The sequence below is a fragment of the Scyliorhinus canicula genome, chromosome 16 (genome assembly GCF_902713615.1).
Source record: "Scyliorhinus canicula chromosome 16, sScyCan1.1, whole genome shotgun sequence".
NCBI classification, from domain to species: domain Eukaryota; kingdom Metazoa; phylum Chordata; class Chondrichthyes; order Carcharhiniformes; family Scyliorhinidae; genus Scyliorhinus; species Scyliorhinus canicula.
The window spans coordinates 6,638,232-6,662,307 of NC_052161.1; the positions used below are offsets into that span (position 1 = coordinate 6,638,232).

At 44.9% G+C, this 24,076-nt stretch overlaps 2 protein-coding genes across 2 annotated transcripts in view; one reads left to right on the forward strand and one right to left on the reverse strand.

Moving 5' to 3' along the window:
• Nucleotides 1-5,299, reverse strand: part of mms19 (MMS19 homolog, cytosolic iron-sulfur assembly component) — an 80,652-nt gene extending 75,353 nt beyond the window's left edge. Inside the window, exon 1 of the mRNA XM_038821851.1 lies at nucleotides 5,192-5,299. Within this exon, the coding sequence (XP_038677779.1) occupies nucleotides 5,192-5,276 (85 nt within the window). The 5' untranslated portion in view covers nucleotides 5,277-5,299. The remainder of the gene's footprint in view (nucleotides 1-5,191) is intronic.
• Nucleotides 5,300-5,631: 332 nt separating this feature from the next.
• The window catches only part of ubtd1b (ubiquitin domain containing 1b), a 98,712-nt gene continuing 80,267 nt past the window's right edge, over nucleotides 5,632-24,076 (forward strand). Inside the window, 1 exon segment of the mRNA XM_038773381.1 lies at nucleotides 5,632-6,272. Within this exon segment, the coding sequence (XP_038629309.1) occupies nucleotides 6,185-6,272 (88 nt within the window). The 5' untranslated portion in view covers nucleotides 5,632-6,184.

Below are 24,076 nucleotides of genomic sequence, written 5' to 3' on the forward strand. Positions count from 1 at the left end.
GGAAAGATATAGAAATCAAGTAGATAAGTTCACTGTCTACATGTGATTTTGACAGTGAAATCACTGAACTTCTCCAACCTGTGAGTCAAATACATTCATAATATACACCTTCTTAAGAATCGAACCAAAAATTCTCTAGAAAAAGCTATTTTTAAAAAAAGGAAACATTTTCATTAAAATTCAAAGCATAAAACTAGAAAACAATTAACAGAATACATTTTTAAACTGTAGAGTATTGGGTTCCACATTATAAGGATATTGATGCTTAAGATATTCGTGAAGATGTTATCACGTGTGAGAAAACAAATGTGAAGATTTGAAAATTGGATCAACTGTGGTTCGATTGAAAATTAGAGAGCAACATAATAGATGTATTTAAGATTATGAAAGACATAAGACTTTTTCAGTAGTTGAAGAGGCTTGAATAAGAAGCCATGGTTACAAAATTAGATGCAAGAGTATGAAAGTTTTTATCTCCTTGCCCAAGGAAAGATACAGCGCACAGTGGTTAACACTGCTGCCTCACAGCTCCAGGGACCCGAGTTCAATTCTGGCCTCGGGTGACTGTGCTGAGTCTGCACGTTCTCCCAGTGTCTGCGTGGGTTTTCTCTGGGTGCTCCGGTTTCCTCCCACAGTCCAAGATGTTCAGGTTAGGGGCATTGGTCATGCTAAATTGCCCCTTTGTATCCAAAAGGGTAGATGGGATTACTGGGTTACGGGGATAGGGTAGAGGCGTGGGCTTAAGCTTTCCAAGGGCCGACGCAGACTTGATGGGCCGAATGGCCTCCTTCAGCACTGAAAATTCTATGATACACTTACCTTGGAGGGAATGAAACAATCAGTTTCTAGACAGATTTCTGAAATTAGGGCAATTTTCTATTAAGAGAAACTGAGCAGACTCCTATATCAGGCAGCACGGTAGCACAGTCTATAGCACTATTGCTTCACAGCGCCAGGGACCTGGGTTCAATTCCCGGCCTGGGTCACTGTCTGTGTGGAGTCTGTAAGTTCTGCCCGTGTCTGCGTGGGTTCCCTCCGCGTGCTCCGGTTTCCGCCCACAAGTCCCGAAAGGTCTGCTTGTTAGGTGAATTGGGCATTCTGAATTCTCCCTCAATGTACCCGGGCATGTGCCATTGTGTAGTGGCGAGGGGCTTTTCACAGCAACTTCATTGCAGTGTTCATGTAAGCCTACTTGTGACAATAATAAATATTATTCTCTGGAATTTAGAACACAGTGAGATGATTCCTATGAAATAAAATTATTAAGGAGTATGACAGGGTAGATTCTGGGAGGATGTTTCCCCTGGCTGGGGTGTCTGGAATGAGGGAGCACAGTCTCAGAATAAGGATCGGCAATTTACGGCTGAGGAGTAATTTTTCACTCAGAAGTTGGTGAATCTTTGGAATAATCTGATCCAGAGGGCTGTGGAGGTGCAGTCACTGAATATGTGCATGATAGGGATATTAATATTTTTAGATATTAAAGATATCTAGGAATATGGGATAGTGCATGAAAATGGCATTGAGGTAGAAGATCAGCCATGATCTAGTTGAATAGCAGAGCACGTTCAAGGGGTTGAATGGCCTACTGCTGCTCCTATTTCTTATGCTCCTCTAGGGGTCATAGTCTCAGAATAAAGGGTCAACTATTTAGGTCAGAGATGAGGAGAAATTTATTCATTCAGAGGTTGTGAATCTTTGGAATTCTCCATACGGAGATCTTGGATGCTGTGCCTTTGAACACATTTGAACGACAATAATCTCTCAATGTCAACAAAACGAAGGAGATTGTCATCGACTTCAGGAAGCGTAGTGGAGAACAGGCCCCTGTCTACATCAATGGGAACGAAGTAGGAAGGGTCGGGAGCTTCAAGTTTTTACAGTGTCCAGATCACCAAACACCTGTCCTGGTCCCCCCATAGTTAAGAATTATAGTTAAGAAAGCCGCCAATGACTCTACTTTCTCAGAAGACTAAGGAAATTTGGCATGTCATCTACGACTCTCACCAACTTTTACAGGTGCACGATAGAAAGCATTCTTTCTGGTTGTATCACAGCTTGGTATGGAGCCTGCTCTACCCAAGACCACAGAAAACTACAAAAGGTTGTGAATGTAGCCCAGTCCATCACGCAAACCAACCTCCCATCCATTGACTCTATCTATAATTCCCGCTGCCTCGGAAAGGCAGCCAGCATAATTAAGGACCCCACCCACCCCGGACATGCTCTTTTCCACCTTCTTCCGTCAAGAAAAAGATACAAAAGTTTGAGCTTCTTCCCTACTGGCATCAGACTTATTTTTTAAATTTAGCATACCCAATTCATTTTTTCCAATTAAGGGGCAATTTAGCGTAGCCAATCCACCTACCCTGCACATCTTGTGTGTTGTGGGGGCGAAACCCACACAAACAGGTGGAGAATGTGCGAACTCCACACGGACAGTGACCCAGAGCCTGATTGAACCTGGGACCTCGGCTCTGTGAGGCAGCAGTGCTATCCACTGTGCCAGCATGCTGCCCTCAGACTTTTGAATGGACCTACCTCGTATGAAGTTGAAATGAAATGAAAATCGCTTATTGTCACGAGTAGGCTTCAAATGAAGTTACTGTGAAAAGCCTCTAGTCGCCACATTCCGGCGCCTGTTCGGGAGGCTGTTACGGGAATCGAACCGTGCTGCTGGCCTGCTTGGTCTGCTTTCAAAGCCAGCAAATTAGCCCTGTGCTAAACAGCCCCTAGGTCTGATCTTTTCTCTACACCCTAGATATGACTAACATTGAATTCTGCAGTCTCTCCTTCTTTCCCTATATATGGTATGCGTTGCCTGTACAGCATGCAAGAAACAATACTTTTCACTGTATATTAATACGTGACAATAATAAATCAAATCAAATTCAAGACAGTTGTTAAATCTTTGGATATTTAGGAAACCAATAAAAAGGGCAGCACGGTGGCGCAGTGGGTTAGCCCTGCTGCCTCACAGGTTCGATCCCGGCTCTGGGTCACTGTCCATGCGGAGTTTGCACATTCTCCCTGTGTTTGCATGGGTTTCGCCCCCACAACCCAAAGATGTACAGGGTAGGTGGATTGGCCACGCTAAATTGCCCCTTAATTGGGAAAAATGAATTGGGTACTCTAAAATGTATTAAAAAAAAGAAACCATGAAAAATATGATAGCACAGGATAACAGAACTGGTGTTGAAGTCGGCCATGATCTTACTGAATGGTGGAACAGGCCCGAAGGCTTGTACGGCCTGCATCTGCTCAATTTACTCATGTTCCTACATGTAAATGTATCTACAATTGGCGTCACCCAAATTTCCATCATGCATAAAGCTTAATTCCATTTGCATCAAAATTGGCTCAGGAGTATCTCCCCGAGTCAGAGGATCATGGGTTCAAGTTCAACTCCAGAGATCTGGGTACAGGAAACACGACACTATCAGAGGTGTCATCTCTCTCACAAAACTTTAAACTGAGAAGCTGTTTGCTGTCTCAGATTGATGCAAAAGATTCCATGTGCCATTTGAAAAGCTGGGGAGTTCTCCCTCGTGACCTGTCCAATAAAATATTGTATGTGCCAACCAACATCACAAAAATAAATTGTCTGCCCATTTAATTCATTCTGGTTTGTGGGATCTCGCAAATGGGCCATTGTGTTTCTTTCCTGAAAACAGTGGCAAAACTTGGAATTCATTGGCTGTAAAGTGCTTTGAACAGCCTGAGAATGGGAAAGGCAGTATAAAAATACCAGTCCAGGTTGTTCCAGGATACAAAGTCAGGTGGAATTTTATGCTGTTAGGTGGATGTAAAAGAATATAGACAGATTAACTGAGTGGGTCACATAATGATAGAGGGCCTATATGTGAGAAAGTGTGAAGTTATCCACTTTGGAAGCAAAAATAGGAAAATATATTTTAAAATCTTGGATGGCACGGTGGCACAGTGGTTATCTATTTCACAGCTCCAGAGGCCCAGGTTCAATTCCAGCCACGGGTGACTGTCTATCTGGAGTTTGCACTTCCTCCCCATGTCTGCGTGGGTTTCCTCCGGGTGTTATGGTTTCCTTCCACAGTCCAAAGATGTGCAGGTTAGATGGATTGGCCATGCTAAACTGTCCTTAGTGTCCAAAAGATTAGGTGGGGTTCCTGGGTTACAGGGATAGGGTGGGCGGATTGGCTTAAGTGGGTGCTCATTCCAAAGGCCGGTGCAGACTTGATAAGCCAAATGGCCTGCTACTGCACTGTAAATTCTAAGATTCTGCAAGAAATGCATTCCGAGCAACCTGGATGTCCTTGGTACAAAAATTGACAGCATGGTAGCACAAGTGGCTAGCACTGTGGCTTCACAGCGCCGGGTCCCAGGTTCGATTCCTCGCTGGGTCACTGTCTGTGCAGAGTCTGCACGTTCTCCCTGTGTCTGCGTGGGTTTCCTCCGGGTGCTCCGATTTCCTCCCAGAGACCAAAGATGTGCAGGTTAGATGGATTGGCCACGCTAAATTGCCCTTAGTAGGTTAGGAGGAGTTATTAGGTTACAGGGATAGGGTGGAAGTGAGGGCTTAAGTGGTTCGGTGCAGACTCGATGGGCCGAATGGCCTCCTTCTGCACTGTACGTTTTATGTTCTATTAAGTGACACGGAGATCAGGTGGGAAGGCAAAGTTAAAATAGTATGATCATGACTAAACTGAATGGCAAAACAGTCTCATATGGTCAATTGGTCTCCACTTGCTACTCTTTTCCTATAAAATGACTTGCATTTATAGGGCACCTTCTGTAACCTTCCCACATACTGCCAGCCGTATGCAAGGGTCCAAATGTTAACGTTCTGATCAAGAATTACCCAGCAAGGAGACATTTCAAAAGAAAAGGTGCGCCCTTTACATTCAAATGACAGAGAACAGCAAATAAACCCAAGCGCAAACAAGTTGTTTGCTTCCCAGGTTGGGCACGCATTGTTGTAAGGATTTTGCAATTCGTACGGGGATCGTGGCTATCATTCTTTACCGAGCCAGGATGCTGTACGGCTGGGGTGGAGACTGAGGCATCCCCGGCCCACAGCGCAGGCCGAGCCCTAGGTGCCAGCGACCGTTACCAGGGTGACGGGGGCCGGGCGGCGCCTCCTCCTTCCAGCAGCCTCGCAGGCTCCTCCCCTCGCCTTCCCTGTCTGTCTGCCTGCCTACACCCCGGCTCCTACCTGTGGCCAGGTCCTTGGCAGGGCCGTCCTGCTGCCCGCTCACAAACTCCTCCACCAGACCCGCCACCCTCATGTCCGTCGCCATTTTGCCTCCCCTCTCCTCCTCCTCCCGCCGCGCAGGCGCGGCCCACGTGACGCAGGATCACGTGATCGGCCGCGGGTTGGTGGGGGGGGGGCAACCACAACCCTCAGCGCCGCCAACCGGATTTCCGGTCCCGGCCGGAGACCCAAGCATCAACCTTTAAATAAATAATCCCGATCAGTAATTCCTAAGAGGCTTCCTATTCCCGTGTCAAAAAACTCAATATTTCTGGTGCGACAAAAAAAGCGAATTTCTTGCTCACCTTTTCGGGGGGGGGGGGGGTCACCTTAGCAACGGAAGCGTTCGGTTGCTAAGGGAGGGCGGGGCGGGGCGGTCGTCAGGTGCGGTGACGTGACGACGTTACCCGGCGTGCAGCGGGCGGGCAGGGCGACGTCGCTCAGGTGTCCAGGTGGGGAGGCAGGTTGTGGAGCTGGGCAGGGCTGGGGCACGGTCTCCCCGCAGGCATGGCGTGAAAGCCGGGCAGAGGCAGCGAGACACACAGACAAAAGCAGCCCCAACTTTCTCTTGATGAGCGCGGAGTAAGTGAGCGGGATGGAGAGCTCGGCCAAGCGGTGGTTGCAGTGCTGAAGGGAGTGAGGGCCGGGTGGTTGCCCCTGGTTACGGCAGCTACCTGGGGCGGGCAGGGGGGCAGAGCTGGGTGCTGCTGCTTCCCCGCACTGCGTCGCAGCTTTTGGAAGGGGAGGGGTGCAACTTGGTTCCAAACTTTGCAGACTCAGCACCGTTGTTGTTGTTTGGGGCAGCCTGGTTTGCGGGGGGGGGGGGACTTTATTCAAACCCAACCCAGTGGATGAGGGGCTCCGGGGGGCTTGCAGCCAGCTTCTGCCAGACTTAAGGTGTGTTTGCTGCAAGTGGGTGAGGAGGACCCACCTGAACCGAGGAGGGCACCATTGATGGGAGGCTGCGTGGGGACCCAACGCCGGCGGCAGCAGCAGCAGCACCATCGCTCAGGGAGACGGACTGGCAATGGCAGGAAAACAGGTAAGGAAGGCGGTGGCAGATCGCAAAATGACTCCAGTTTATCCTTGCTGGGTCGTCCCATCAGGTTAATGACATCGGATCTTCTTTCCACTCTTTTGATCGTCCTCTTCGTTCCGGCTGAGAAGCCTTTTTCCATCGTGCACGTGTTTTAGATCTAATTGCCATCTACTGCACCCAAATGACACTTCATTGACTTAATTAAAAGCCTGCTTAAAACTGTTACCTAGCTGCCTTTGGAAACTACTTGGTGTTCCTTCAATCCGTAATTAGGGTGAGGCTTGCTATTTATAAAATTGAAAGCCAAATACTGTGGATGTTGATGCTCTGAAATAAAAACAGAAAAGGCTGGAAAAGAACAAAGAAAATTACAGCACAGGAACAGGCCCTTTAGCTCTCCAAGCCTGCACTGACCATGCTGCCCATCTGAACTAAAAACCCCTATCCTTCCAAAGACTATATTCCTCTATACCTATCCTGTTCATGTATTTGTCAAGGCGCCCATTAAAAGTCGCAATCGTATCTGCTTCCATTAGCTCCCCCAGTAGCGAGTTCCAGGCTCCCACCATTCTCTGTAAAAATAAAAGCCTGCCTTGTACATCTCCTTTAAAATCTTGCCCCTTACATCTTAAACCTCTGCCCCTAGTAATTGATTCTTGCATCCTGGGGAAAAAGCTTCTTGACTATCCACTGTGTACATGCTCAGGTCTGGCTGCATCAGTGGAGAGAAAAATATTTAAAGTTTTGAGCCTGTATGGCTCTTCAGAGAATGTTCGATTATCCCTGTGTCTGCAATGATATCCTGACATTCATCATGTGTTGTCATTTCTGTGAAGGGTTGAGATTCTATCATAACCATTCAGTTTAAGTAAGATAGATGAGTTAAATTACTTCTCTTGAGTTTTTCCCCTCTTTTTGTATTCTTCTTTCCCGCGCAAGAAGCTTTATGTTTCTAAAAGCAAATTAGTGTGGATGCTGGAATCTGAAACAAAAACAGAAAATGCTGGACAATCTCAGCAGGTCTGGAAGCATCTGTAGGGAGAGAACGGAGATAACGTTTCAAGTCTGAATGACAGTTTGTGTCTCCAAAGGTTTGTTTTGCTCTCTCAAGGCCAGATTTGTTCCCAGGTGGGCAGAGAGAGACTGGTGCACAGGTTTTGCAATAGCAATATATTTGTTATCAGCCAGCTTTATCTCGGTGTGCACTCAATCTTTGTTGCACAGCTTGACCAAGTTCCAGCAAGGCTCAGCTCCCTAAAATAGTCACATTCAAATCAGAAGAGTCCTTGAAGTTTTAATTGTTTTTTGGTGGCTGATTGAAGATGTTTAATGCACTCACTGGCGAGGATTAAAATTTTCAGCCAGGAGATGAAATATGATATTCTGTTTGCATGGAGGTAAATTTAACACCAGTCTTGTTCGCTAAAAACATATTACTTGACTCGTTTTACTCAAATGAGAAGTTAATTTATGGCTTTATTAACCAGATTAATTAAATATTTGTTTTGGTCAGCTGCGTGGCTGACATTTTTGTGAACTTACTGTTTGGGTTAGATTGTAGAAGACCAGCATCAGTGAATGGACTTCCAATATTAACACTTAAATCTGCTTCCACCCCAAAGGGGAACATTACCAGGTCTCCTAATGAGTAGAAATTCTTTAGCGTGTAAGAACGTGAAATGTTCTCCCCCAGCAGGGGCTGGGTCGTTGAATTTATTCAAGGCAGAGTTAGACAGATTTTTGCTAAGCAAGCGTTTGGGCAGACATACAGACAAGTGGCATTGAGACCACAGCCAGGTTGGCCATGATCTTATTGAATAGTGGAGCATTCTAGAGGGCCAAATGCATTGTTCTAGAGCTTTGAGTCTAGAATAAAATGATCAGATTTTATGCTGGAAATGTTAGGAGCTTATGTTTCTCCAAACGATTCATCGGTAGTTTCCATTTGCCTTCAGTGGATCAAACTGTCCTCCTATCGGGACAGACCCCACTTACTGAAGCAGCCACAGCTAAAGTTAATAAGAGCAGCAATATTCAGTTACAGAAAATGTTCTTTGACTAAGGTTTTTTTGCGTATAATTATTACCTGAAGAGAATAAAACTGCAGCGTTCAGGGGAAACAACAGGGGAATGGAACTAGGCGAGTTGCTCTTATGAAAAATGTAAAAAAATGAAATGAAAATCGTTATTGTCACAAGTAGACTTCAAATGAAGTTACTGTGAAAAGCCCCTAGTCGCAACATTCCGGCACTGTTTGGGGAGGCTGGTACGGGAACTGAACCGTGCTGCTTGCCTGTCTTGGTCTGCTTTCAAAGCCAGCGATTTAGTCCTGTGCTAAACCAGCCTCTTGTAAAGAGCCAGCATGGACATGGCAAACTGAACGGCCTTCATCTGTACAAAAACTGTTCTGATTTTACGAATTCCAGCATACATGACAGAATCTTAGAATCTTGCAAGGCAGATGGTGGCCATTAGAACAGTACAGCACAGAACAGGCCCTTCGGCCCTCGATGTTGTGCCGAGCAATGATCACCCTACTCAAGCCCACATATCCACCCCATACCAGTAACCCAACAACCCCCATTAACCTTATTTTTTAGGACACTAAGGGCAATTTAGCTTGGCCAATCCACCTAACCCGCACATCTTTGGACTGTGGGAGGAAACCGGAGCACCCGGAGGAAACCCGCGCACACACGGGGAGGACGTGCAGACTCCGCACAGGCAGTGACCCAGCCGGGAATCGAACCTGGGACCCTGGAGCTGTGAAGCATTTATGCTAACCACCATGCTACCGTGCTGCCATTCTCCCAGTTGATCCTGTGCCAGCTTTTTGTAAAAGCAGTTGAAATCGTCCCACTCTTTCTCCATATCCTTGCATTATTTTCCCCTTAAATCATTCCCTTTTGGAGGCCACATTGAATGAATCTGTGTGCACATTTTTTTTGTAACATAATGCTGAGTGCGGCTGAATATTTGCAGGTTGCTAATTGCATCTTTTTGTAATTGGGTCAGGTACAGCTGTTTACATTTGTTTTTGAGAAATCTTCATTTTTAAAGTTTACCTTTTCCTCCCTTGCAAAAGATGCACCCTCCAAGCAATGACCCTTTTTCCTATTAATCCTGAAACATTGGATAGAACCTTGAGCTTGGGAGACCATAATTAAAATGGTTACAGCAAGGAAGAGGAACGTGCAGCTTTCTATACTGCATGACCTACAGAAGCAACTGTATTGGGAGCAGGTTTCTCAATCTAGTGGTTTGGTGTAAGACTGCCTTGGGTAATTTACCAAAAAAAATAAACCAAGAGCTTTCCTGTGGTCTAACGGATCAACCCTGGTTGAGCTATTAACTCTGACGTTTTGCGCATCAGGGCTCTGTTTAATAACAAGAACCACATTGATGACAAATGGTGTACAAGCTGAATTTCTGCGTGTTCCCTTCAGGATTATGACAAAATGTTGCAGATGTGTACTTTTGTGTGATTTGAGACTGACCGGAGAAGTGTCTTCTGTATAGTGAACCATAGCGTATTTACAAACACGAATCATAATATTCCAAACATGTATACAATCTGGAAGCATTCAACCATATTTGTGCAGGTGATTGTCATGCATGGTATGTTACTGATGAATGTCATTAATTTTAGCTGAGCTACTATAATTGCAGTTTAGTTCTGAGATAAATGCAAGAATTTGTTGTAAGTGAGGCTATATTTACATGTAGGTGTGTGTATTCTTCGACCCTTGGTAATAAACCAATTCAATAATGTTTTTTTTATTAAGTGTCGTGTTATGAATTCATCTGTGTACATTGTTTTTGTACATTTTGTACGGTCATCTGTTTAGCAAGTGCAACAAAACCTGCAAATCCAAATTCATTTACACAAAAGACTTTTACTGTTCAGTTGTTTGATGGCCTGAAGTGATGACCCAGACATGATTGACTGAATATCCTCCTTCTGCGCCTTAAATGTCTATGGGTCTGTAATCCTACTGTCTGAAATTTCCTCCCTTCACTTCTCCACATTACTACTTTTCTTGCCTTTAAGCATTTTAGAGGTGCTTTGAAAACAATCTTTTTGTCTATGATTTTCCATTACTCATCTGCTGCTCAGGTTTTTTTCTCACGTACAGTGCCTTGAAACATTTTTTGTTTAATGTAAGTTCGTTTGCTGTCTATTTCTTGAAAGGAAAATCAATGATCAATCTGCCTTTGAACAGTTGTCTAAGGCTGTACATTCAAAACTAACTTAGATCATGTTGGTGCAGCTTTTGAAACATGTCATGTAGTTTGTTTCTGGATACCTTTGGGGAAGAGTAAATGGTGATGGCTTGGCCACTCATCCTTGTGAATCATAAATGGGCAAGCGAAACTAGAGGAAGGAAGGTGGAGGAAATTGAGAATGCTCTTTTTTATTTAATGGGTCATACAGCACTTTAGAACTTCTCTGTACCTAAAAAAAAAACTCTCCACAAAGTGTTGGAAATCCAATTTGACCCCATAACCATTAACCCAAATCTTTTCAGGCACTTGTGTAAAATGTTGGTGCCAAGTACAGGAGCTGGTCTAGTGATGGGATCACAGGGAACTCGAGAAGGAGAATATGTAAAGTCGTTCAATATTTCCCTGATCTACACAAGTAACAACAATATAAAGTTATTTTATCAGAAGTTTTTGGTGGAAGAACGTTGGTCTTTGGAATGACCCAAAGCATTTGAGAGGGTGTATCAGATTAAAAGTATCAGATTTTATCTGCCTTCCAGTTATTGTCGGATCTCTGATCGACACTGTTCAGTTTGTAAAATTATACAATAGGTGTTGTGCTTCTGACAAATATTTATCCATATTGTAAATAGCTGCTAGTAGCTTGCATGTTATCCTCAGAATATTGAAACTATTTTGATTCCCTCTGGTATTTAAATTTACACAATAATGGAACTGTTCTACAGCAATGCCTCCACCTCTTGTGTGCTTCGCCTAACACTTGCTGGAGTACATGATAACCTGGCATTCCTTTGTACATTGTCCAAGCAGCCATCCTTCATGTGCAAGTCTTGACAGGGGTATGGAAGTGGTGGTGATTACTGTGAACTGTTAGATGTAAGAGTTCCGAGCAACTGTTGTAATACTGTTTTACCAGTGCATGAAATCTCCTCGTACTTTGCTCCTTCTTAATATCCTGGTGGGGAAGGGGACCTGGTGGCTCGCACGCATTAACGGAGCTGCAAGTTCAGTAATGTGAATCCACTGGTGAAGCACACTTTCAACATTGAATTATCTAGTATATTGTAGATTCAGACTGTTCTCCCTTTTTGTTAAGTAATTAAAATTATGAAATGGCTGTCAGAGAGAGAGGGCACTATTCTCTATCATTCCAATGGTAACCAATAATTATAGATTTGTAACCTAAAATCATAACTCTTAACTTGTGCAATTCTGTGTCTTTTTGTCCTCTTCATTGAGGCACAAGTCTGGTCAGTGGTTTCTAACTGAATTGTCCTGAAGTAGCCTGCTGGTAGATTTTTTTTACAGTTACTAATTCCATCACTGTAAGGAACATGGGAGCAGGAGTAGACCATTCAGCCCTTCGAGCCTACTCCACCATTCAATAATATCATGGCTGATCCGATTGTGATTTCAGGTTGTGGGGGTGCGAGCCACACAGACATGGAGAATGTGATCTGGGGCCGGGATCGAACCTGGGTCCTCGACGTCGTGAGGTAGCAGTGCTAGCCACTGTGCTGCCCCTGTCTATCTAACTTTGCAGATTCTCTACTCCCTCTTCACAACTTAATTTCCAACTTCTCTTGGTGTCGTCAACAAATTCAGCTACCATCCGTGTAGCCCCTTCACCCAAATCATTGATATAGATTGTAAATAATTGAGGACTCAACACTGATCCCTAGTTACAATTTGTCAATCCAAAAAAGGCTCATTTATCCTTACTCTCTATTTCCCATTAGCCAACCAATCCTTTATCTATTCTAATATGTTGCCGCCTTGCACCATGCGCTCTTACCTTGTGTAGTAGTTAGTGTAACGCAGTTTTTTTGGGAAATATTTTTATTTGATTTTGGACATTTTATATGTAAACAACAATCAAAACAAGTATCAACAATCACAACAAACAAATATATTTAAAAAAACACCAACAATTATAAACACCCCTTTTCCAATAGAACACCTATACTCTCCACCCCTCCCCCCCCCCCCCCCACCCCATAACAGCTAACAGTGATCAGATCTTTGAAATGTAATATGAATGGACACTGTTTATGGTAGAACCCGTCGATTGCTCCCCTCACTGTAAACTTAATCTTCTCGACGTACAAAAACTCCATCAAATCACCCAGCCACGCAATGGCACTGGGCAGTGTGGCCTGCCTCCAACTCAGCAGAATCTGCCCCAGAGCCAACGACGAGGCAAAAGCCAAAGAATCCACCATCACGCCCGTCCTCCATTCCGGCAGATCTGAGACCCCAAATATTGCAACTGATGGATAGGGCTCCAAATCTGCATCTAAAATTGTCGATATGGTATTTAAAGAATAAAACAAAAATCCACCTGCTGGGGCAGGACCAGAACACGTGCTTATGGTTCACAGGCCCTCTCGAGCACCGCTCACACTTATCTTCAATCCCCCCCTTAAAAACCGATACAGCTGACCTTGGTGAGATGTGCCCTGAACACTGCCTTAACTTAACTGTGCACAGGATGATGTAGCGTTCACCCTATGGAGAGACTCACTCCACACCACCTCCTTCAGAATGGGACCCAACCCCTAATCCCACTTAGCCTTCACCTTCTCCACCGAAACCTGCTCTTCCACATGGTCCGTCCATATATCCCAGATGTACTGCCGCCCTCCGATCCTGCACAGGAGAAAATCCTTTCCAGCAAAGTGGATGTTGGTGCCACTGGGAATGTTGAGAAATCTCACCGGGCCCAGTCGTCCACCTGAAAATACCTAAACATATCCACCCCCCAAGGCCTGCTTTCTCCTTCAGCTCCTCCCAGTCAGCAAACCACAACTTCAGTTTTTATGCAAAGATCGTATTTTCCCATCAGTCTTCCATTGTAAGTAATATTTTTAGTGTGAATTTGACACGATTAATCCACCTGTTTTAATCTCTAATCTTGGCTCAATGGGCATGTGTAAATCATCTTCCAAATTTATGACGAATAATAAGGAAGTGACAAGTTGAAAAGCCTAAAGCAGTGAGTCAGTGCAGCTTTACAGGTAAACATGATTGCTAAATTGAGTCATCATTGGAATTTGCTACCCCAGAATGTGATGGATGTTGGGACAGTGAGTCAATTTAAGGAGGAGTTAGATTTTTCATTGATAATGGATTGAAGGGTTATGAGCGAGCTCAAAGAGGCTAAATTGCCTAATTCTGCTCCTCATTCATGTGTTCTAGGAAAGAACTACTCTGGCTGATCTCGCCATCTAGCTCTTGGTCTGTAGAACTTGAGGTAACAGCACCCCACACAAGTATGATGTGCATGATCAATATTGGGATTTCTTGATTAATATGAAGATCAGGGGTTACAGGGAGAATGCAGGAGAATGGGGGTGAGGAACAGATCAGCCATGATCGAATGGTGGAGTAGACCCGATGGCCTAATTCTGCTCCCCTCTCTTATGAACTTATAAGTTTCTGCTGCTTTAGTTTGACGATTGTTTCCCAAAACTGTCATAACCACTAGCAGTGACTAGCCAACCAGTATCAGACAGACCTGGATCTGATGCCTATCTTGGTTTTCAACCCCGCCTTGCTTGGAGCGATGTCTGGAAATTAAAGAAACTGTATTTTAAGTTTGTAATAGGGTGCTTATGATACATGTGTGTCTCATATCAACTCCCTGAAAAGTGGCAGGCAATTCTGCAGCGAGTAACTCGCCTCCTGCCGCGCGAAAGCCTGCCCACCATCTACAAGACACAAGCCAGGAATGTGATGGAATACTCTCTGCTTGCCTGGATGAGTGCAGCTCCAACAACACTCGAGAAGCTCGACACAGGCAGCACGATGGTGCATTGGGTTAACGGCGCCGAAGTCCCAGGTTCGATCCCGGCTCTGGGTCACTGTCCGTGTGGAGTTTGCACATTCGCCCCGTGTTTGCGTGGGTTTCGCCCCCACAACCCAAAAATGTGCAACCTATGTGGATTGGCCACGTTAAATTGCCCCTTAATTGGAAAAAATGAATTGGTTACTCTAAATTTAACAAAAAGAAGCTCAACGCCATCCGGGACAAAGCAGCCCGCTTGATTGGCAGCAGCCCGCTTGATTGGCACCCACCCACAAACATTCACTCTCTCCATCACTGCACAGTACCATCCACAAAATTCACTGCAGGAATTCACCAAGGTTTCTTCAACAGCACCTTCCAAACGTGTGACCTCTACCACCTAGAAGGACAAGGACAACCAATGCATAGGACTACCACCACCTGGAGTTTCCTCCAAGCCACTCACCACCCTGACTTGTCCATTCCTTCGCTGAGTCAAAATCCAGGAACTCTGTTCCTAACAGTTCTGGGTATTCAAGAAGGCAGTTTACCAAAATCATCTCAAGGGCAATAAGTGCTGGCCTCGCCAGTGATGCCCACATCCTGTGAAAGAATTTGAAAACATTTGAGACAAGGTTTCCATTCCGACTCACTTTCAGCAGAGCCTGTTGCAAAATGTTGTGCATGCCTCAGTGAAGGGTGAATACAATGTTAGGAAAGCAAAATATTTTCATCAAGCCCTTTGATATTATCCACTGACATTTCACACACTATTCCTTGCATAACGTATGGAGTTTACCATTCACTTTAGGCAGCATATGACCCATTTGTAACAACTATCAATGTGGTCACCATTGACCAGGAATGAACTGGACCAGCCATATAAAGAGCAGGTCAGAAGCAGGGAATCCTGCGGCATGTAGTTCACCTGTTGGCCCACCAAAGTCTGTGACCACCATCCACAAGACAGGAGTGTGGTGGAATATTCTTCACTTGCATGCGTGGGTGCAGTCCCAACGACACTCTAGAGCAGACATTGTCAAACTTGGGGGTGCGACCCACGGGCGGGTGTCGGGAGGGTCGCGGAGCCATCCGTCGCAGCGCTCCCGATCGCGCACAACGGCCACAGCAGCCGGCTTTTAATAATGCTGGCTGCGAGCGCCCTTCAAAATGGCCAGGAACAGATAAAAAAAATTTGGCCACACTGCGCTTGGGCACACATGCGCAGTGCGGCCGCATTCTTTTTTTTTATATGGTCGCAGCCTTTTTTTTTTTCAAGTTCGGGGGGCCAAAGGGACCCCAAACCATTTCCTCCATTTTTGTCAAGAACAAACAAGTTAAGAGAAAACGGTGTGTCGCGCAGGTTGTCCAGGGTGGGTCGCGAAGGTCGGGCGGTTAGTAATAATGGGTCCCCGGAAATAAAGTTTGAAAAACACTGCTCTAGAGGTTCGACATCGTGCAGGACAATGCAATATGCCTTGTTGGCACCCCCATTCCAGATTTATTAAAAGTTCATTCTCTCCACCGCGGACAGACAGTGGTGGCAGAGTGCGTTCCTGCAAGCTTATTTTCCCATGGAACCATTTACATCTCCCTGAAAGGCAGATGTAATGTCCCATCCAAAGAACTAAAATGAAAAAAATTTCAGCAATAGTTACGCGATTCACTTCGATTCATTCACAGAATTTTAATTACATTTGTTCTAAAACCTATTTAGATGGTTGTCATCTTAGTTGGGAAATTTGCCTTTAAACATATCTTTAAACTGGTAATTCAGAAAATTTAAATGGACTTCAGCTGATTTTGCTGATTCATGCTGCAGGTGTTCTATCCAATATGCCTTTATTGCTGCCTCTCTTTCTCTCTGATAAGAGATGTATTGAAGAGCGAGATCTCCTGATTATTGTCATCGGGGTACAATCAGTAAAATTGTTCTTCAGCCAGTGTATTTTTATTTCGTGATTATGTTCTTTAATTCATAATTAGTTACATCCCTATTACTGTCATTGTCACATACGTAATTCTGGCATTATACAGTCTGGAATATCAGAACCCTTTTTTTATACTTGCTGAATATTTTTTAGACCATTTAATGGGGAAACTTCACATAGGCAGCTCTGGCAGTCTGGGTGGAACACTAATAACAATGTGTAAATGATATATCATTACGAGTACCATAATTTCTGCTCCACAAATAGACTAACCTGATAACTTGTGAATTATGGTCTGCAGATTATGTGAACAACTGGTGTAAAATTCAATGTTCAATCGTGTATTGAAATGGGGGAATGATTCTCTGTTGCTGCTCTTTTTCTACCAACACATTATATTTTTGCATCTGGCACTTGGTTTCATGTCAACCTAGGCCATTGGGTGGAACACTCCCCTCTCGGTCTGTAAGTCCTCTCGGTCTGTAAGTGCACTATCTAGAGTGAATTTGACCAGTCTCAATCCAGTCAGTAGATCTCAGGAGCCTTAGACTGCAAAGTGCATGAAAATTGGCATTTTGGTGTGGAAAAAATAATTGTTTTGAAACAATTTTTCCGAGGATTTAGGCCTAACCCTAACACAGAGTGAAGGACATGGTGAACACTTGGAAGTGTATTTTATTGCTGAGGATGCAATGCTGACACGAGCATTGTTTCCATAGAGCAGGGTTTGTCAATGTGCGGGACGTGACCCGCGGGTGAGTGTCAGGAGGGTTGTGGAGCGATCGTTCGCGGCGTTCTTTCGGTGGATCCCGTTCCAGGAAGAAGCGCTCAACAGCTACTACCGGCATTTAAATTGAGAATGGCAACCGCTACCAGCTTTAAAATGAGAATAAAATGAGGCTGTGTGCAGCCTTCTGATCTTAAGTAGCAGCAGTGAGGAGGTCAGCGTACCCGGCACGTACACCTGTCGGCAAGCGCCTTGTATGTAAATGCTTTTGCCGCAAAACACGAAAGAGAGCTTTTTCCATTTTCTAGCTGCTAGCAAGCAAGGCAAGAGAACTGTGAAGATAAATTGTTTTGATACAATGAAGAGACGGCCAGAGACCCAAATAGGCAGTATGCTTACTGGCCGGATCTCACATCTGAATCGGCTGGAGAGAGCTGCGCAGGAAAATCCACAGCAGGACAGAGCAGTTTTAGTGTTAGCTCTGTACAGAGCTCCACGTGGTTAGCCTGCAAAGAAGAGACTTAGTCCCGAACAAAGCAGTATAAAGATGATTTCTTGACGTACTGTTTTGTCAATTGTGTCAATGCAAATAAGGATGCAAAGCCCATGTGTGTTGTATGCAGGGATATACTGGCAAATGAGAGGCAGTGGGTAAAGAATGCCTTTTGAGGTTGAGACCCTAGAGTCGTTATTAACTTCGAGCTGACTCCAAATTAAAAGACTATGCTGCTGTAGCCGACCTGTAATACCACATTAAAAACACGCCAAAAGCCCATGAGGCTGTCAGCATTCTGGTGTATGATCTACCAGGAGTATGCAATGCTGAGCAAAACAAGCATTTTGTTGCTATTGCCCCACGACGACCTACATGCACGAGGTTGGATTTTAAGTTTTTATAAAAATGAAAAACACTGGTACAGACTTCATCCATAGACACTCCTTTAACCATCATATTAGTCACCTCTTGAAAACATCCATCAAGACACAACATCTCCTTCACAAATCCATGCTGATTCTTGATCAGCTCATACTTGCTCAAGTGCTTAATCACTTTGTTTCTGATAAGTTCCAGTAATCTCCCCACCCCACCACAATTAATGTTAGACTGATGGATCTGTCGTTTCTTTCTTTATCACCCCCCCCCCCGCCCTTAAATGTTGAAGTGACATAATTTACCAATCAGATGGCACAATTTCCCAATCATGGGAGCTGTGAAAAATTCTGCCTGAATTTCCAAATCTACAATTTCTTTGCCTATTTAGTTTAATAACCTGGGTGTAACCTGTCAAGTCCTGCAGATTTGGCTATCTTGAATCCATTATTTTCTCCCGTACCATTTTCTTTCCTGTCTTAAACTCAGTCACGTTCTCTCCTTTTCGATGAATTTATATTGGTTATATTTTGGCCTCGTTCTCTACTGTGAAAATGAAGAGGAAGTATTTGCTTAACATGTTTGTCATTTCCTTATTATCTATTACAGTCTCGCTTGCATCGGTTTACAATGGGTTTAAGAATTACCCTTTATAACTTTGACTGGCAGCTTTGTATTCCTGCTAATTGGTCCCCCAAAAATTCAAGTAATTAGGTTTGACTTGCTTTTTCTCCACCCACCCACCCACCTCCCCAATGAATTTGCCTGACAACTATCTGACTGCTTTAATGTTTGGAGCTGGCACTCTTAATGTATTGTATAATACTTGATGTTGTCTCAAAAGGTGGTGTATTCTTGGTTTGAAGCTATCCCTTTAATCCTAATTGACACAGCTTACCCACACTGCACAGCATGAATGAGTTCAATGTCAGTTTGACTCAGTTGGTAGCACATAATCTAAAATGACACCTGTGCAGTCAGAGCTGTAGATTGCTCTAATGTTGATGGTGCTGCTGTTCAGATGCAGCATTAAACTTCAGCTCTGATTCTGACTGCCTGTTATGGTGGATGAAACTGTTCTTGGGGCAGAACTTCTCCCTGTATGCTGGCTGGCATTCTTTCCTCAACCAACATCATTTAAAGCAAGTGAACATGTCATTCATCTCGTTGTGGAATTGTGCTTTGAATGGAATGTCTACTGCATATTTCACTTGACTCTCAAACTAATTCAGGGTGTTTTTGGGATGTAATGAGGAATAAGAGTATCAAGAGATGTGGTTTGAAAATGACTAAATTGACTTGAGGTACAAATTAATCTTTATTTAACATATTCTTCCATTTGGAGGGCAGCATGGTGGCATAGTGGTTAGCACAGCTGCCTCACGACGCTGAAGTCCCAGGTTCGATCCCGGCTCTGGGTCACTGTCTGTGTGGAGTTTGCACATTATCCCCGTGTCTGCGTGGGTTTCACCCCAACAACCCAAAAATGTGCAGAGTAGGTGGATTGGCCACACTAAAAATTGCCCCTTAATTAGAAAAAATAATTGGGTAATCTAAAAAATAAATAAATAAAATATTCTTCCATTTTTGGTGTGGCCATCACAGACTAGGCCAGCATTTGTTACTCATCCCTAATTGCTCTTAAGATGGCCTTGAGCCGGTTTCTTGAACCACTGCAGTCCATGTGGTGTTGGTGCCCCGAGAGTGCTTGGAGTTGTGCGATTTCGAACCAGGAACAGTGAAGGAACAGATATGGTTCTGCAGCAGAATGGTGCGTGGCTTGGATGGGAACGTGGGTGCCGGTGTTCCCATGCATCAGCTGTCCTGTCCTCTTTGGTGTTGAGAGGTTGAGGATTTGAAAGGTGCTGTCGAAGGAGCTTTCATGAGTTGCTACATTGGATCTTAGAGGGGTGGTACACACTACTGTTACTGCATGTCAGCGATGGAGGGAAAGAATGTTCAACATGTTGGATGGGGTGTTGACCAAGTGGGCTGCTCTGTCCTAAATGTTTTTGGACCTGCATTGATCCAGGTAACTGGAAAATATTCCATCGCATTCCTAGCTTGTGCCTTATAGATGGTGGGCAGGCTTTGGAGAGTCAGAAGATGAGTAATTTATCGCAGAATTCCCAGTCTCCGATGCTGTTGCAACCAGCATATTTTTATGGCTGTAACGATTCAATTTCCGGTCAATGATAAAGTGCAAGTTTCATTGAAACAGAACTTCCAGGTAATGGTGTTCGTGTGAAATTGCTGCTCTTGTCCTTGGTGATCAGAGGTCATGGGCTGGGCATATTATCAAAGTAAGATTGCTGAATTGCTGCCGTGTAAATAGTCCATACTGCAAACAGTATGTTAGTGGTGGAGTTTGACATTGAATTGGTTATGCTGATTACAGGTCTGATAGTTGGCCTGCTTGCCACCTTGGTGAGATAGTAGTGCATGACATAGGTGAACAGAAGTAACTTGCTGTTACTTTTGCTTCATCCTCATTTGTTTGCCCCAATAATTGAGATAAATGGGGGAGGGGTGGGGGGTAGCCGAAGATGCAAGAATGGCAAGTGTCTTCACCAAATAGTTCAAATATATATATTTTATTAGATTTTCAAGTTTTTTTTTTACAACAACAAAAACACAACAAAGGAAGCATTCACTAAATTGCCGATCGAACCTTGTGGTGTATTTAAAACATTGTTTGGTCCAGCCTTGCCCAAGGTATGGCCCGGCCCACAAAGCCCCTAATCACAAGATCAGCTGAAGGCTGACCAAATCCATTACTGGGCCGGAGCCCGGGGAGCCGGGCCGTGGCAGTGCCAGAGCCTGGCACGGCAGGCGAAGGCGAGGTCTTGGTGGACCAGGAAGGGCAAAGTCATGTAATAATAATCTTTATTATTGTCACAAGTAGGTTTACCTTAACACTGCAATGAAGCTACTGTGAAAATCCCCTAGTCGCCACACTCCGGCGCCTGTTCAGGTACACAGAGGGAGATTCAGAATGTCCAATTCACAAGCACATCTTTTTGGACTTGTGGGAGGAAACCAGAGCACCCAGACGGTGACTGGGTGGGCGTGTGCTAGGGTGGGTTTGACTGGATGGCTGTTTTTGTGTGTGTGGGGGGGGGGGGGGGGGGGGGGGGGGGGGGGGGGTGACCGTGACCTGAGGTGTGTGCGAGCGAGGAGGTGACTGGGTGGGCATGTGAGAGATCTGGGAGGTGGCAGTGTAGGTGTGAGTCTGCCTTATGCCCAGTTTCCGTTTCCCCACTCTCTGACCAACCCATCAACTAAGGGGAACGGCTGCTCCCTGTCCATACCTCTCATAATCTTGTACCCCCTCGACCAGGTCATCCCTCAGTCTTCTGTGCTCCAGCAAAAACAGCCGAAGCCTATTCATCCTTTCTTCATAACTTACTTGTTCCATCCCAGACACCGTCCTGGTGAATCACCTTTGCACCCCCTCCATCCTTCCTAATGTGGTGAACAGTATTGCACACAGTACTCCAGCTGTGGCCTCACCAAAGTTCTATACAGCTCCATCATGACCTCCTTGCTTTTGTAATCTATGCTTTGATTGATCAAGGCAAGTGTCCCAAATGCCTTTTTCACTGCACTACGTATTAACCTACCCTCCTGCCCTCTGGGATCTATGGACAAACATGCCAAGGTATCTTTGTTCCCTGGAACTTCAGTGCCATGCTGTTCATTGAATACTTGCTGCTTGTCAAATTAATCCTTCCAAAGCGCATCACCTCACACTTTTCAGTTAAATTCCATCAGCCACTTTTGTGCCCATTTGACCATCCCGTCTATATCTTCCCGTAACCCAGATCCCCCCCCCCCCCCCCCCCCCCCCCCCCCCCCCCCCCCCCCCCCCCCCCCCCCCCCCCCCCCCCCCCCCATTGTCATCTATTTTGTCCATATAAATGACAAATAATAGGGGACCCAGCACAAATCCCTTTGGTGCGCCACTGGATACTGGCTTCCAGCCACTAAAGCAGCTATCGGTCGTCACCCTCGGGTCTCCTACAACTAAGCCACACTTGAATCCACCTTATTAAATTACCCTGTATCCCATGTGCATTTGCCTTCTTTATCAGTCTCCCATTTGGAACCTTTTCAAATGCTTTGCTGAAATCCAGATAAGTTAATCAACGGCACTACCCTCATCTACACTCCAGGTCACCTCATAAAATTCAATCAAATTTGTTCGGCATACCCTCCTTCCTGACAAAGCCATGCTGACTATCCCTGATCAAACTTTTCCCCTCCAAATGGAGATAAATTCTGTCCTTCAAAATTTTCTCCCATAGTTTCCCTACCACTGACATGAGACTCACTGGTCTGTAGTTTCCTGGTTTATCGCCACAACCTTTCTTAAATAATGGAACAACATTAGCTCTTCTCCAGTCGTCTGGCACCTCCACCGTGGTCAGAGAAGAAGTGCAAATTTGGGTCAGAGCCCCTGCTATGTCGTCCCTCGCCTCCCACAGCAGCCTGGGACACACATTCTCTGGACCTGGAGATTTGTCCACTTTTAAGTCTGCCAGCATCTCCAATACCTTGTCACTCCCTACATCAATTTGTTCAAGAACCTTACAGTCTCTCTACTCATTCTCTTGGGTGAAGACAGATGTGAAGTATCGGTTCAATATCCTACTAATGTCCACTGGCTCCACCCATAGATTGCCTCTGTTTTACTTCTCATCGTATCCTGAATATTTCTTTTTTTTAAATTTAGAGTACCCAATTCATTTTTTCCAATTACGGTGCAATTTAGCTAGGCCAATCCATCTACCCTGCACATATTTGGGTTGTGGGGGCAAAACCTATGCAGACATGGGGAGAATATGCAAACTGCAAACGGACAATGACCCTTGCTGGGATTGAACCTGGGGCTCGGCGCGTGAGGCAGCAGTGCTAACCACTGCGCCACCATGCTGTGCCTCTGTGCTGCCGCTTATCCTGAATGTCTCTGATCATCCATGGTTCTCTGGGCTTGTTACTCCTTCCTATCATCCTAGAGGAAACCTGTTGGGCCTGTACCCTCCCCATTTCCTTTTGGGAACCCCCACCCCCTGCTCTTCTGTAGATATCCTCAGCAGTAATTCTTCACAGTCTACCATGGCCAGGTCCTGCCTTGTTGGACTAAAATCTGCTCTCCCAAAATCCAAAACGTTATTGCAACTTGTCTATTTCTTTGTCCATTCCAAGTTTATATTGCACCATGTTGTGGTCGCCATCACTAAAATGCTCCCCCACCAACACCTCAACCACCCATCCGGCTTCATTCCCCAGAATTAGGTCCAGCACTGCACCGTCACTTCTTGGACCTTCTACATATTGACCTCCAAAGTACTCCCGTATATATTTTAAGAACTCCACTCCATCTAAGCCGTTAACATTATTACGACTATCCCAATGAATGTTAGAATCACCTATTATTTTTACACACTCCTGCAAGTTGTGCACATGTTTACTCTCCATTTCCTGCTTAATATCTTGGGATCTATAAATAAACACCTAGCAATATGGCTGCACCTTTTGTATCCCTGAGCTTTCTCTACAAAACTTTATTTAATGCCTCCTCCAAGATATCATCTCTCCTTACTGCAGTAACTGACTCCTTAACTAATGCAATGCCTCCTCCTCATTTACTCCCTCCTTTGTCTCGCCTGAAGATGCTACATCCCGGAATGTTGAGCTGCCAATCCTGCACCTCCTTCAATCACGTCTCCGAGATGGCTACTATATTTCAATTCCATGTGTCGATCCTCGCCCCTAACTCATCCGTTTTACCTGTAATACTCCTGGCATTAAAGTAGAGGCCATCCAGCCTTGCCTTGCTCCCTTGAAACTTAATTCCGCTGTATTCCCTCTTGGTTGCTTTTCTGTATTATGCCGTGTTCTGTTCTGCTAACAGTCTGTGTCCCCTCCCCCACTGAATTAGGTTAAACTTTGACCAACCCACTGACGTAGATCGTCCTGATTGTCCAAGTTCCGCCTTCTCCATAATTGGTCCCAGTGATCTAAAACCCTCCCTCCTGCACCAACTCTTAAGCACACATTCATCTGCGCTATTCTCGCATTGCTGTATTCACTAGCACATGTTTAACAAACTATTGTTATGGCATTGCTTTATATTTGTTCATACATAGAAACATACAGAAAATAGAAGCAGGAGGAGGGCGTTCGGTCCATTGATTGATTATGGCAGAATTTGGATTGCTAGGTACGCAGTCTTGCGGGGCGGTATTGAGGACTATCATG